This window comes from Eublepharis macularius, chromosome 2 (genome assembly GCF_028583425.1).
Source record: "Eublepharis macularius isolate TG4126 chromosome 2, MPM_Emac_v1.0, whole genome shotgun sequence".
In the NCBI taxonomy this organism is placed as follows: Eukaryota; Metazoa; Chordata; class Lepidosauria; order Squamata; family Eublepharidae; genus Eublepharis; species Eublepharis macularius.
This window is the reverse complement of record NC_072791.1, coordinates 96736874-96751387: the sequence shown is the minus strand read 5'-3', so window position 1 is coordinate 96751387 and position 14514 is coordinate 96736874. Positions and strand designations below refer to the sequence as shown.

The following is a 14514-nucleotide window of genomic DNA, read 5'->3' as shown; positions in this document are numbered from 1 at the left end:
AGTAAAGTTTATCATTACTCCCTATCTCTTCACTGATGCATCTCTTTGAGACAGCTTCCTTATGTTACAGCCCTCCTATCTGAGTAAAAAAGCCCTCTTGAATATTTCAGTTTTGCATAGTTTGAGGAAAGCTAAGAGAGTTGGAGCTTTCTTAACCTCTTCAGGTATGCCATTCCATAAAGTGAGGGCTACCACAGAAAATGCACATGTATAGGCTTTGAAGAGCTTTGTATGTAATAGGCAATACCTTGAATTGTGCCTGGTAACTGATAGATAGCTAATGGAGTGACTACAGAATGGGAGTAATATTGATGTTCCTCCCAACTCCCAACAATAATCATTCTGCACCAACTGGAGTCTCCACATTAATTGAGAGGGGAGGCCTAGGTACAGTGCATTACAGTAGTCAAATCTTGATGTTACCACAGCAAGCTTTTCTAGCAGTAGCACTGGATCCAGTATAATCCTTAGGTTCTTTACTGAGTCTACAAGGGTCAGAGGAACTCCATAAAAAAGGGGAGTACAATATCCTTCAAGATCTCTGCCTTCCAAACCAGCATCATTTCTGTCTTGTCTGAGTTCAATTTCAATTTGTTTGCTTGCTTTTAGTCATTTGACCAAAGCCATCAGGCAGCTACACAAGATCTCTACTGCATTTCATGGTTATTTGGACAGCAAGATATAGAGCTAGGTGTCATATGCATATTGACAACATCCAACTCCATAGCTATGAATGTATATATTACAGAATCCGCCTGATTTAAATTTACCTAAGTCCAGATAATAGTCCAGATCCAGAGAAGTTCTAGTGCAACAGAAGGCCACACTCCTCCTGATGCCTTACCTGATGATCTCCTATCTTGTCAGAAGAGCAAATTCATACACATAGTGGTGCCTTGCAACTGGATATGAATTGTACCTATTGAAAAGTAATACATCTGAGGTGATATGAAAGGGTTGCCTGTAGTATTTGATCTGTGGTATCTGTTTGGTACATATAAATCACAACCTTCCCCTGCCCTTCATAGTAATACTCTGACAATTTTATGAATACCACCCTCCCTGTAGCAAAACATCCTTTTCTACCATATTTACAGTAAAATCCTAATTTCTTTCCTGGGAATGAGCCCAATTGAATCAACCTGAGTAGAAGTCAGGAAATGAATTTATTGTTAGGATTACACTTTTACTGTCCTTGAAAGCAGAGCTCTGAGGACACTGCACTAAAGCCACAATGCAGCTGATGTATGTTTTCATTGTGTGATGAGGCTTTTATGTGCTGCTGACCCAAATATCCCTTGCTTCCTTCATGCTGTTGGAATGAGAAGATCCTGGCCATGTCCATCTGCTGGGGAGGTGTGTTGATAAAATAATCTGGAAGGAGATAGATCTCCACATGTGACATAAAACCCTCAACTGGTGCCATAAAACTCTCAGGACAGTGACTCTCACAATTCAATAAAGATCAGATGCTTGATGGCATCAGATATTTACAACTAGTCAGTGCATCTGTTTTGCCCATTGAACCTGCTAGGACCACACTGCATATGTGTGCAATTTGCATCTGCTTGGTGTCAGTCATGATAACAATATATGGGAAATGGCATGGAAGGAAGGTGTCAAATATCCTTTACCTCTTTGTAAAAATGATGTTTGAATAGAAATATTTCAAATCCAGTATAAAGATTATCAGTCTTAATTCAAAATGATACAATCACGTACAGATCTTTGTCTGGCTATTAGATTTTGTTCAGTCACCCACATCCAGACACAAGAGCCACATGAGTGTGACATATAAACATAAATTTGTTCTTACCAGGAGTTTTCCTTGATTTGCGTGATAGCATAGATTCAGCGTTCTCACCAATCATTGCCCAAGATGAATTATTTATATATTTATCCAAGTGTGTGGTGGTCCCAGACCAACAAAACTGTGGCAGTTTCAAGATGCATGTGCAGCTGTGGAATAGTAAATAATGCAAACCAACACTACCTCAAATAATTAGTCTAAAGTGTAGAAATAGTGTTTTTTCTTTCTTTTTGTTCTCTAGCCAGTTTGGTGCAGTGGTTAAGAGCGTGGGACTCTAATCTGGAGAACCAAGTTTGAGTCCCCACTCCTCCACTTTAAGCCAGCTGGGTGACCTTGGGTCATTCACAGCTTCTAGGAGGTCTCTCAGCCCCACCTACCTCACAAGGTGATTGTTGTGGGGACAATAATGACATACTTTGTAAACTGCTCTGAGTGGGCATTACGTTGTCCTGAAGGACAGTATATAAATCGAACGTTGTTATTGTACCAAACTCTGTTTAACTGTGTTATGCTGGTGCGGAATATACATATTTTCATATGAAGTGTTATTAATCCGAGATATAATTCAAAGAATTCCATTACCTCCATGCTTCCAACAAAGTACAACTTCTCTTACTAAAAAGTGATCCATCAAATGGCAAGCAATTCCACATGGATTCTACATGTGATGAGTGCAAAAGGAATCATATGATGAAAAGCCAGGAAACTCCTTGTTCTTTCCTTTGTAAGAATATTTAGTGTGCTATGAATGGTTTTTACTTGTTAAACCTCAGGCTTCTGGTTTACAGGTGCCCCAATAGCGTTGTGTGGGATAGAATCTTTTTTGTCTCCCACCAAATGAACCAATCCTATTTTAAATAAATTCAACCTGTGAGGTGTGTAAACATTTATCTATTTATTATGCATTTAAATGTGCACAGCACATACACCACAATATCGAACAACACCTGTATAAAACTACAGACAGATCCGGTAAATTGTGAAAGCTTGTACCATGTAACGTTGATATCAAAGTTTTACAACAATATTGGAACATTACAATATAAACTACCTCTGAGTACAAGGGATGAGGCTGTCAACTGAAAACTGAACCAAAGGAAAACCATTTGCATCCAGTAAGTTCATGAGTCCAGTCAATATCATTTTGATTTTGGAAATCTAGAAATACTTTGAGCTTCCAGAAAGTAACCATGAAGATTATACATGTGAATACTTACACATTTAAAAAGAGGGAGAACGTACAGAAATACCCCAAACGTCACACAAACGTTCTAACATTCCACTGCCAATAGCTCCCCTAGGGCTGAAGGGGATGGTCTCATTTTACTCATGTTTTCAGGAACAGCAGCAAGGTGAGGGTATTTTTTTAAAAAAACAAAAATCTGGTCCTGCTATAAGTTTTGATCTCACTTGTGAGTAGCTTTTTTCAAGGTCATCCATAAATACAGTATACATGCAAGTAATACGTAAGTACAATACTGATATTGTATGTGTAGCTCTTGTAAAAAAAATCTTTTTCATACAGGAATGTAATAAAGGAAAAAGAAAGCCAAACTTAGATTTTTTCCCACCTTGGAATTTGCCAATGCCTCAGTTTAAGGAACATGTAAGTATTCTCTAATTATTGCAGTCCTTGAACAATTACTCTGAAATATCTATGTTACTTTCACTGGGCCTTATGGCTGCTAGTATAGAATAAACAATATATGTAGAATAATGTTCTCATTCTCATTTCCACCTTGTATTTTCTTATATGTTTAAGAGTTGGGTTAAAGATTAGGTGATCTGAGAAAAAGAGAAAGAACATCTGCCAAGATGCCAGATCTTTCATATTGCACCTCTCTTTTACCGCAAGACAAGTCTTCAGGTAAACATTAACAAGATTGTAACTTCTGGTGGGAAGAAATGCTGTAGTTCTGTTGAGGAGCACAGCAGCTTGTGAAAGCCCCATTTGTTATGACATTTTGCTTGCAACAGGTCTGGACCCAAGACATGCACAATCATATTTGGAGGTTTTGAAGCCCTGAACACTAAGCTGTAGTTTCCTGCCTATCAATAAGTGTATGTTTCAAATCTGCAATACAGGAGCCCTATTCACTTGTTATAGTGAATGTGCGCACATTCTGCATGTCCATACACACATCTGTTTGTAAGAAAGAGCTAGTATGCATTCACTTTACAAATGAAATTGGGGACCTGAAATTGGATAAATATGGGATTTAAATCAGACATTGAATTGTACATGTGTTGAACATAATGTGAGAATGACTCAATGGATGTATAAAGAAAAATCAAGTGTACAGTGTACACAGATTGTACTTGTGTTCTCTGTAACTTGCGGACAGGGAGAGAGTATTTTTTTCGGCTCTTTCTACTGAAATAGCCTATACTGTTTCACATTTCTCCACAAAAGAGGTCGCAGTCAATCTACTGCTGTCATATGGTGAAGACCCCCCCTCCTTCCTTGGATGTGAAGAATTTTAAAGGAACCCAGATGAGGTTGCAGCAGGGGTCTCTATTTTCCTAGGGATTACTCTATAAAACACCTAACATGATGGATAATCCAGTCTTGGCCTGCAGTGCCACTTGCTATTATGCCACCATAATCAGCAAGCCTCACCCCAAGTGCTTAACATGCTTGTATTAGGAATGGACTGTAAAGGAATATCCATACAACAGCTTACCATATTCCAGGTTCAACATTTAAGCTCCCAACGGAGAAAGGAATATGTGCTGTGCTAGGGCATCACGTTTCTTACACCAGTATCAGTCTTACCTGTCTGTGCAGAGCCATACTTCCATTCACAGCCCTGGATTTTTGTCTCCTGTACAGTGCAATCCTAAGAAGAGTTACATCCTTTGAAATCCACTGAAATTGATGGACAAAGAATAGCTCTGCTTAGGATTCCACTAATAGACTGGCAAGGAAACGAAGCAGGCTGTACATAGGCACTATGTGACTTGGGGATCTTCGGGTGCAATGAATGAGTACACTCCAACATAAAATGAAAAATATGCAGAGAGGTATTTAAATTGGTATATTTACTCCAAAGAAATCCTGCTGGGATCAGTGGAAGTATTCTGAAGTATATAGTTGGAGCATTGTGGTCTGAAGTAGTTTGAGGCCATCAGCTTGCCACTCCAGTAGCAAATCTCTGTGCCAGTAGGCTTGCCTGCAAGAGCAGCATATCATCTTGCTTGTGATGCTGACCTGATGCAGTCTGCTTTAAGGAGAGCCTTGATTTGCTGGTGCCCAAGTCTTAAACTGAAGCAATGAAAGAGTGAAACTACTCACTAAAATATGATGAGGCTTCCTGACAGTCATTCAAGAAATCTACGAGAGGAGCTTTGTCTTTTGCCTTCAAAGTGACATTTTAATTTTTTAAAAAAGACTCGTAGCTTAGCAGAAGTTTCAGACTTCCTTGTCCCCCTCTCCACCACCCCTTCCCCACCATCATTCTTAAACCTGCCTGTTCATTCTTTGCTTTAAAGACATGGTTTACATTCACAAAATATATAAAGAAAAATATAGGGTTACTGGGTGACCATATAGCGCTGCAGCCTGACAGCTGTCTGCAAATATTTTCACCATGATTATCCTTCTAAAAGTAAATCACCGGGTAAAGATAGCACAAACGTGACAAGGCTCAAATTGGAGACAACCACACTATCTGGAATACTTTTGGCAGCATATGGAAAAAAGTAAGGATTTGGGATGCCCCCTCCCACACTGGAATTATAATACTGAGTTAACATAAAAGTATATGCATCTTCTATGCAGATTTTGTTAAGAAACTGACTTTAAGAAAGCATGAGGTAGACATGAATCAGTTTGATGACGGGGAATGAGATGCTGAGGCAGTAATCCATAAACCCTTTACATCACAGCAGTTCTTGAAAGTTAACAGAACTTGGGGAGTAAGTGTACATCAAACACAACAAACTGAGCTGAATGTGTATCTTGGTGGCTTCCCCAACTCTGGCAGGGGCAAGGGATTGCTAGCAACACATTCTTACAAAACTACAAAACCTTTTACATCCAGCCATTTTGGCATATCAGAAAGCAACTGAATTATGTTTCGTGTTACTTGTTGCAGTGATGGCAAGTGATCATTTGAATAAAACATCGACAGAATAGGATATCAGCAGGCCTATTTCCACCTAGGGACTGTTCAAATTCAGCTGTACCTATCTACCCTCTAGACAGTGCATTCAGATGATCACTGTACTTCAAACAGCTCTACCAAGGGAACACTCCCAGACAATTTCTGTTGCAGTGGTGTGTTCTGGCCCTCCCTTGGACTTAGGCATGCTGTTAGCAAACATATGAAGCTGCCGTATCAGACCTAGTCCATCTAGTTCAGTATTGTCTTTGACAGTCTATTAACTAGAAATGCTAAGAAAGACTTTGGGCCCTTCTGCATTCAAAATATGTACCCTATTATGGAGCTATGGCTTTTCCCCAATTGGATTGCAGATTGCAAGCAAGAAGGCAGCAGTATTTTCCTCCTTCTGAATATTGCATTAAAAATAATAAATCCTTAAACAAGTAAATAGAGGAACTTCAGTCATCTAGTTGTGTTGAAAGAGCTTGATCTTTTTTTTTAAAGGAGAAAGAAAGATCTTCTTGATGACACGTTATACATTGCCTGAATAATGCATTTTTGGGGACGGCATTTAATTCATATTTTCCTTTACAAAATCTAAATTGTTAATTGTGGCCTTTTTCCCAGTGTGAGAGTTTGTAAGAAACTGAAGAAGTCTATGCTTTCAGAGCAGCCCAGTCTAGCCCAAACGTGTGCTTTTGACAGTATTTAAAAAATAATACTCCCGGAAATTTATTCAACAGGTTTAAGGTGCCTGTTACAGACACATCTCACCAAACACTGCAGCTCCATTAATTTCAATGGGGGTCTCAGGGACTCTGAAGAGACTGACTGCAGGAAGGTTCCAAGTTCAACAGCAGCAGATATAAAAACAGCTTTGCAGGATGGGGCTTCAACACTGCATTTTCTGTACCGGAAGTAAACTGATACCATTTCAATGAAATAGCAATGCTGCACAAAAGGAGGTCAGACATTGTATGTTGCTACAAGCTGGCACCGGAAGGTTTGCCCAGTTCATTTTCAAAGACTAAGACCTTATCTGGCAGTTTCTTTAAAGAGAAAGAGAGGGAACAATTTCATGTCCACTAACAAACACTGTACAACACACAAAACAGTGCAAAACATTGTAAATATAGGAATTGAACTTCACTTTTAAAAAACACATAATAGCAGCACACCTGTGATAACTTAAAAAAAATGTTAAATAAACCACAATGCGAAAGTCCTCTACAGTTGCATTGTGCAATGAATAGCTTAGGTTGGAGGTTTTGTTTTATGTTGGGGTTTTTTTTTAGGAATAAAAAAAATCAGAACTATAAATAACTTTCTGGCAATATATACAGACTTAAATAACTTAAATATCTTACATCTACTCTTGCATAAAACTCTCAAAGGAAAGTGCACCATATATCCTCTTCTGATCTCCAACAAGGTCTCGCCTTATTCCCCTTCCCTGAGGTAGGTCTTGAAGGACAGCTCTCAAATCCTAGGAAGAAAATGTGTCACTGTCATGGTGGGAGAGACCTTATTGCCTTTCTTGGTTCTTCCATTTTTACTCAAGGCTATGTACATCCCTGGGTAGACCTGGGTCTCATAAGCATTGTAGTTGTTTGGCAGCAGGATCTCTTTGAATTTACACTCATCGTTGAAACGGCCCTGAAATGAGAAGGGGTAGGGGTTATAAGTGAAGTGTATAAAAAGCTATTGCAAACAGGTACAGAAAACGCCCCCCTGAGCAGTTGTTTTCTTTCTGGTTTGTTTGTCATATTTATCATAAATTTGAGGCTACAAATGCCTCCTTAGACAAAGTCTGCAAGTCTGAATCCAGGATTTTGAGCCCTTATCTGAGGAAGGGTGGAGGATCCAGAGCATGCGAAGGTATGCCCCAGAACCCTGTGGTATCCCAGCCCAGCCTCCATCTCATCCTACATTCTTTTACTACTTTAAAGCCCTCTGCATATGATCTCTCACCCATGCTGTTTATGTGGGAAACTCAGGACAGTTACAAAACAAACTTGCTCTGTCTCAGACTTACCCAGGCCCTCCTCCCTTCTCAGACCCCCTCCCAAAGTGTGAATGGTGGTTCTAGAGGCTCACTAATCCTCTTTTCACCATGTTGGCCTCCACAAGTGTCCTGTCTTGTCAGCCATGAGCACTGCTGGCCATGCTGTGCTGGGAGGAGTGAATGCAACACTATCTTCTTTTCCCTGAAACAATTCTTCAGTTCCTAGTTGCTTAGGTGATCAAGTAGGATATAAAGGTCTGAGTGTCCACAACTATCTGTATTCCCAGCCTTATCCTTAGCATGGATTTTCAAGAGGATATTCCAGAGCTTGGATTATTTGTTTTATGCAACACTAATCAGTTTGAAGCTCAGGATTTTGTTTCCTCTAGACTAGTAGCACACCATTCATAATAGCACCTTCACTTGGTTGTGAGAGGGGTAGAAGAGTATTACTGGTGTTCCCTGGTTTTCTGTAAGTGCTACATGAGTAATGCCCGGTATGTAAGGTAATGACACAGGGAGAACATTCAAAATAATTGAAAAACAACTTTTCAAAATTTTAGAATGGCAAAGGAAAAGACCCATGTTGCTCATCATCACTCACACCACAGGCAACAACAATCAGGCGGCCATATTGTCTGTACATTGGTTACAAAGATTTGTCTTTGGGTAGACAACAATTAGAAAGTCAAGTTGCTTCACAGAAAATATCTGAGAACAACAGTTTAATCAGAACCAACCAAAACACAAAAGGGAGCAAATTTTCACATTCTCAGTGAGAAACACGGACTATAAATGACATAAATAAATGACATAAATAAAATAAATTCTTCAGAACATCAGGCTAGATATTCAATACATAATACAAAATGGTGGGAAGGGGAGAAAGATGTTCCATGTCATGCTGGAGACACCCTAAAATTCTACAAGGCCAGACTTGGGGTGTCTCCATCATGCCCTGAAACAATTTTTCCTCTTCCCCTTCATTTTGTTTCATACTTGAGCATCTAGCCTGATGAAGAGTTTGGATGTCTTTGGGGAGATACTGCTAAAATGGGTAGTGAGAAGATGCCAAGAGGATCTTCTAAAACTGGTGTACTATTGATATAAACCATTCTACATGGAAGTTGTGATCCTTGGCCACGTGTCAGGAAGCTCCTTTGAGAGCTGCCTTCCCCTTAGAGTTCTGGTTCCTAATATCCTAACATACAGCCCTTTCAGTAGAATCATGTCACAGACCTGGATAGCCCAGGAAATCCAAATCTTGTCAGACCTCGGAAGACCCACCAGAGGTCACCATAAGCCAACTATGACTTGACAGCACTCTCCACTACCAGTAGCTGGCAAATCTTTACTCTCTTTTAGAATAAAATTTGCCAACAGACATACCATAGCCTACTTCTTCCATACTAAGATTACTACTTTGACTTGTGTGGAAGATTGTAAGAAAGGATGAAGAATCAGTCTTGCACTATTTGAACTATTCTTTGATCTCAACAGTGCAAGCCATATCCCGCCCCTCTATACATTTAGATCACATTTTTAATTTAATCCAAAGACTGCATATGACAATGCTTGATACTTCTTAAACACATGGACCATTTAATTTATAAACCACAAGCAGACACCCCAAAAGGATGAAAGGTAATTGCTGGCAAATCACAATAGAGAGAAGAAATAAAAAAGGCTGTACCAATTATAGACAAAAAAAGTAAGAATACATCTGAGGCTACAGAGCCTGCTTTTACAGTGAAAGCATTTGGCTCTTTCCACTCTTGGATTTTTCCCTGCTTCCTTTTAGGCAAATCATGTGAAAGTGATCTGCTTCCAAAATCATTAGGCTGAACATTCTGCCCACACCAACTTATACAAACAAGGAGGCCACAATAGAAGGACAGCTGGAAATGACCATAAACAAGACGTGCATTATTTTTAGCAACCAAGTGGGTTTTAAGAAATGAAATGCCTTTGACTATTTCAGTGTATTGAAAATTAAACTCATTTCCCTCACAAAAACTCATTCTTTCCACAAGATATCAGATTTATATATATACATGTCTGAACTGATTGAATTTGACCAATGAATGGTTATTAGTTATCTCTAATGGTTACATCACTGAATAAAGCAGCAACCAGCCAGCACAGGATGTGATTGAACACCAGGTTCTAGAACAATAGAACCCAAATTTACAGTGTAATCCTAAAGAGAGCTACACCTGTCTAAGCCCATTGACTTTCTTGGGCATAGAAGGATATAACTCTGCTTAGAATTGAACTGTTAAACAGTGCTAACTACAATTTTTTCTGAAGTAAAACTGGAATAATATTTTTTAACAAGGCAAGTGATTCCTTTTTAAATTGTATAAGAACCACGTGATCTCAGAGACATGCCTCCACTGATGGAAGATAATTCTGACACATCTCTGCATCTGGGGGTTGATCCAATCATACTCATTATATCTGCCTGGAACTAGGTATATGCTGCAACAATGAACCATGTAGCGGCAAAGTGTGCAGCCACCCACTAAGTTCACAGAAGACATAATTATTTAAATTAATTTCTCAAAGCAGATGAGTATATTCCAGCATATAATTTACTTAAATGTCCTAAGATCTTTCATGGCTTTCTTTTCTTGCCAATCTAGAAGTCTGTGGACAGGGTACTAAGAGCACCTTTTTGACTTTCCAGTGCAGTTTGCATGATAGTTCCTTCCTCTGAGCATGAAAGTACTCAGTGCTTTCACAGGGGCATTTCCAGTGTTATGACGCAGCATGAGATAACTGTTCATTAATATACCAGACAGTTATCATCTGGCTAAGGAAGCTTAATATCAAAAGTGGCTTGATATTATGTAATGTTATATTTTGTATGTTATATTGTATGCTATAAACATGAGATTGATAGCTGTTCTATAGTTTTATATAGAACAAATCAAAATCAATTTCAAAAATGTGAGAAGGGATTAAAAGACTGTCACTAAAATTACATAATTGCTACTTACAGATCCATAGAGTTTGCCTTTACTGTTCATGGCTACAAAGAGGCCACTTTTAACACCAAAGATGCTCACCACTCCTCTTTCCACTGGAGAGATTTCAAGCAAACCTGTAAAACAAGAATAAAACAAGAGATCCAGCTAAGAAAATTGCACATGCATGTGCATGCTTGTATGTTTTTTTACCTTTGTGAGTCCTCTACAGCCATAGGACAAAAGTTTGGTATACCTCTTCATGTGCTAGTGAAGTCAACCAGGCCATGCCAATACAATGGCTATTCTGATATATAACCCTAGGATGCAGTTTTGACTCCATTTTCTAATGTAGTCAATAGGACTACTCAGAAGTAAGAAGCCAGACCTAACAAACGAGCAGTGTTTTTTTTTTCAAATTCTAAGCACATTCCATATATTACTTGAGAGCAAATAAGTTAAGGGCAATTTAATTTTTTGGAGTACTACAGTGCAAATTATTAGGAATCAAAGTCTTGGATTATTTCTCTATTTAGTACATTTTTACTGCCCTTCATCCCAGGACTCTGAGTGAGTAATCTTAGGGCTGATCTACCTGCTATGCCACTATAAGGAAGGCACTTTCAATTGCTCTCCATAGTAGCTGCTCTCACTTAGCAAATTGTTTGTATGGAATGAGCTCATTACTTGATTGGGTGGCTTTAAGTCTGTGCATTTTTGTGGTGGGGAGCTACATGCACTTTCTCAATACTGCCATTGTATGGTGATAAGGGATACACCTCCCTGTTCTTCCCAAGTCAGTTGCCACACAGTAGCTCATTAGTGCATTTAGTCTCACTCCCCACCCACCCACCCACTGCATGGACCACTATTGATTTTCTTGCTAGACCAAACATCTAAAAAAAGAAAAAATGTGTTAGCACAGATAAAAAGCATATAATACACTCTGTCGAAACTGCTGCATACAGATTACTTTCCACAAGCTGGCTCTAGAGTTATTTGAAGTGGCTCTAGGTGGTGTATGTAGTGCACTACCTGAACTTCATTAGGTTCACTGCCTGATTGTATCAACTTAGTCCTTAGCTCATGTTTTTTATGAGGAAGACCCATAGTCTTTTGTCACAATGAAGCGATTACTATGCACTCCTTGCTTTAAAACTTAAGACTGTGTGAAGAATGAAATGAAACAGGCTGAATGAAACAGGCAGATATGGTCAGAAAGGTGGATGCAGGTTTTTTTAAAAGCTTAGCAGTGATCTCCCACATCGTCTAGGTTAAAATAAGTAACAATACGTTTGAGGACACATGAAACATTTGTCATGGTGCTATCTGTAACTCCTCGTCCCCAGTCCTATTGTTTCAGTTGGATGGGAGTTAGAATTAGAGCCCCAGGGCCATGGGGTTAAGTCACTAACAGATGCTTTTCTGGTGGACTGTCCTAACTTCTTGGCAGAGTTACTCTTGGATCTGGAATGCCAATTTAACTATTTGTAAACCTGTTGCAAGAGTAGAGAATGGCCAATGAGTAGCCTTTTGCTACAGCTTTGGAGATTATCCAGATGTTGCACCAATTCTTTTTGATCAACAGAATGTGTTGATTTGGGCTCATAAACAAACTGCTCAAAACTTTCTGTATTCTGTAGTGCTCAGAATAGCAACAGCTTCCCACCCCCCTTCTTTCTCTGTGTCCAAACATGAATGCAGGGGTGAGGATGAGCAAGACTGCTGGGTAAGACTGCCTGAACTCTACAATAATGCAACTAAATTGCCAAATACATGGTTTTGTAATACTTTTTTTTAAAAAAGGAAATTAGATCACAGTTCTCTGCTTTGGAATAACAGCAGCCAATTCTTGTCATAGACAAAGTACACTACTGCTTATATAAATAGAATGTTGTTGTTATATGTTACACAGATAGTGTAAAATACAAAACTATGGGACAAGGGATACCATTTTTCATTAGATATTTTATAATTTTTCCACTGTAACCATGAGGATTGCTAAAATACTTTAAAAAAAAATCAGTTGGTTCCCTCATGAGTCTTTTGCCTTGAGGGAGGGGGCTACACTTTGACAAAATCAAGTACAAAGAGAGAATTCTTTAATATGTCTCATTGATGAACAGGAGAGAGAAACTCTTTTGTGTAGAAAAATAGTATGAAGTTGACAGGTACATCATAATGTGGGATGATCTGACATATCTGCATTTTGCTACATGAACCAGTAATGCACACATCTAAGCTCATCACACCTGATACTCTCCAGGCAAATGTCCTGCTTTTTCCGCTCAGAAGTGTTTCCTAGAGCCTTATTGTATAAGCCCGAGTCCAACTGACTTCGGCAACACTTCTTCAAAGTTTGTCGCAGGAGGATCACAATGCCAGGCAATCTGCCCTTAGAAAAGCCCCGTCTGATTGCCCAGTTTATCTCAAACAATTTTTAAATTTTCCTTTGCAGTCATTACATTGATTTGGGGCAGCTTTGGCAAACCCATTAGTTAGAAGCGTGCGTCATGGGATTTAATTGCACTAAATATGTTCAAGATAGGGAGGTACGTTATTCCCATTCCACACTCCGGCGGGGGTGGGGGTACAAGGGGTGCACTTAAACGCACAACAAGAGGCAACGTTCGGGGCGCGGGGGAAAGCGAGGAAATCTGAACGACCTGGCGCGCCCTTTACCCCTCTCCCGGTTCAGGAAGCCTTACAAGACGTCAGGCACCCTGCGGGCAGGGCCGCCCTTTGAGGTGGCTCAGCTGAAGCTCCTGGAACTGACAAGGTGGGAGCGCAGAGCAGGGAAGGGCGACCAGGCGAGGCGAGCGAAACAACTTACTGTATCGATTTTCGTTGTGGATCCCGTGGATTCTGCCGTCTGGCAAGACCTGGAGGTGAAACCCGATGCCCACGTTGCAGTAGAGGCGTCGCAGCCTCTTGATGCCCAGCAGATAGTCTCCGTCCCGGCTGGCCTCTTTCCTCTCCCCCGGGAGCCTGGCCATGGAGCGCGAGAAGAGGCTCTCCCAGCGCCACTCCAGGGTGTCGTTGTGCGGCTGGGAAGGGGCAGGGGCGCAACGCCCCGCTGACCAAGGCGAAAGCAGCCCCAGCAGCAAGACTGGCAAGCAGGCCGACCAGGGGCCCGTCATCCCGAGCAGCATGGGCAGCACACGTGGTTCCCGGGAGGCGAGCGCTCTAAAAATACCCCGCCGCAGCCTTCGGGCTTGGGAAGGGGGAGAGGGGGCAAGAGGGAGCCCCCGCGGTTCAGTCCCCCGGCGAGCTGGAGGCTTGCTAGGCAGGTTGCATGGGAGAGGAGTCCTGCCTGGGGGAGCGGGCGGGGGGCAAAGGGAGGCGGGGGTCGACTCGGCGGCAGCTTCTCCTGAACTTGATCGCACTTCCAGAGGGCTCTGCTCAAGTGGGGCTCTTCTCCTCTAGCTGCTCAGCCATGGCTCTTCACCCCCTAAACCACGAGATTTATATATCCCTGTGCCTTGGTACCTATTACATCACCACCTACTGCTGGAGGCAGCGGCGTTCAAGACCGTTGAGCTGAACTCAAAGTGATCGGCATAACCCAGGATGATCCACCAGTTCCAACTGGGTCTTGCGCGGGCGGGGGGGGGGCAGAGAAAC

At 40.8% G+C, this 14514-nt stretch overlaps 1 protein-coding gene across 1 annotated transcript; it reads right to left on the bottom strand.

The window, feature by feature from the left end:
• Window positions 1–7339: 7339 nt before the first annotated feature.
• Window positions 7340–14042, bottom strand: FGF4 (fibroblast growth factor 4). The gene is made up of 3 exons (XM_054972678.1): window positions 13724–14042; window positions 10924–11027; window positions 7340–7572 (listed from the first exon to the last, which is right to left on the bottom strand). Exons 1-3 carry the CDS (start codon window positions 14040–14042, stop codon window positions 7396–7398), a joined length of 600 nt encoding a protein of 199 aa, XP_054828653.1. The 3' UTR covers window positions 7340–7395.
• Between the last annotated feature and the right edge of the window lie 472 nt (window positions 14043–14514).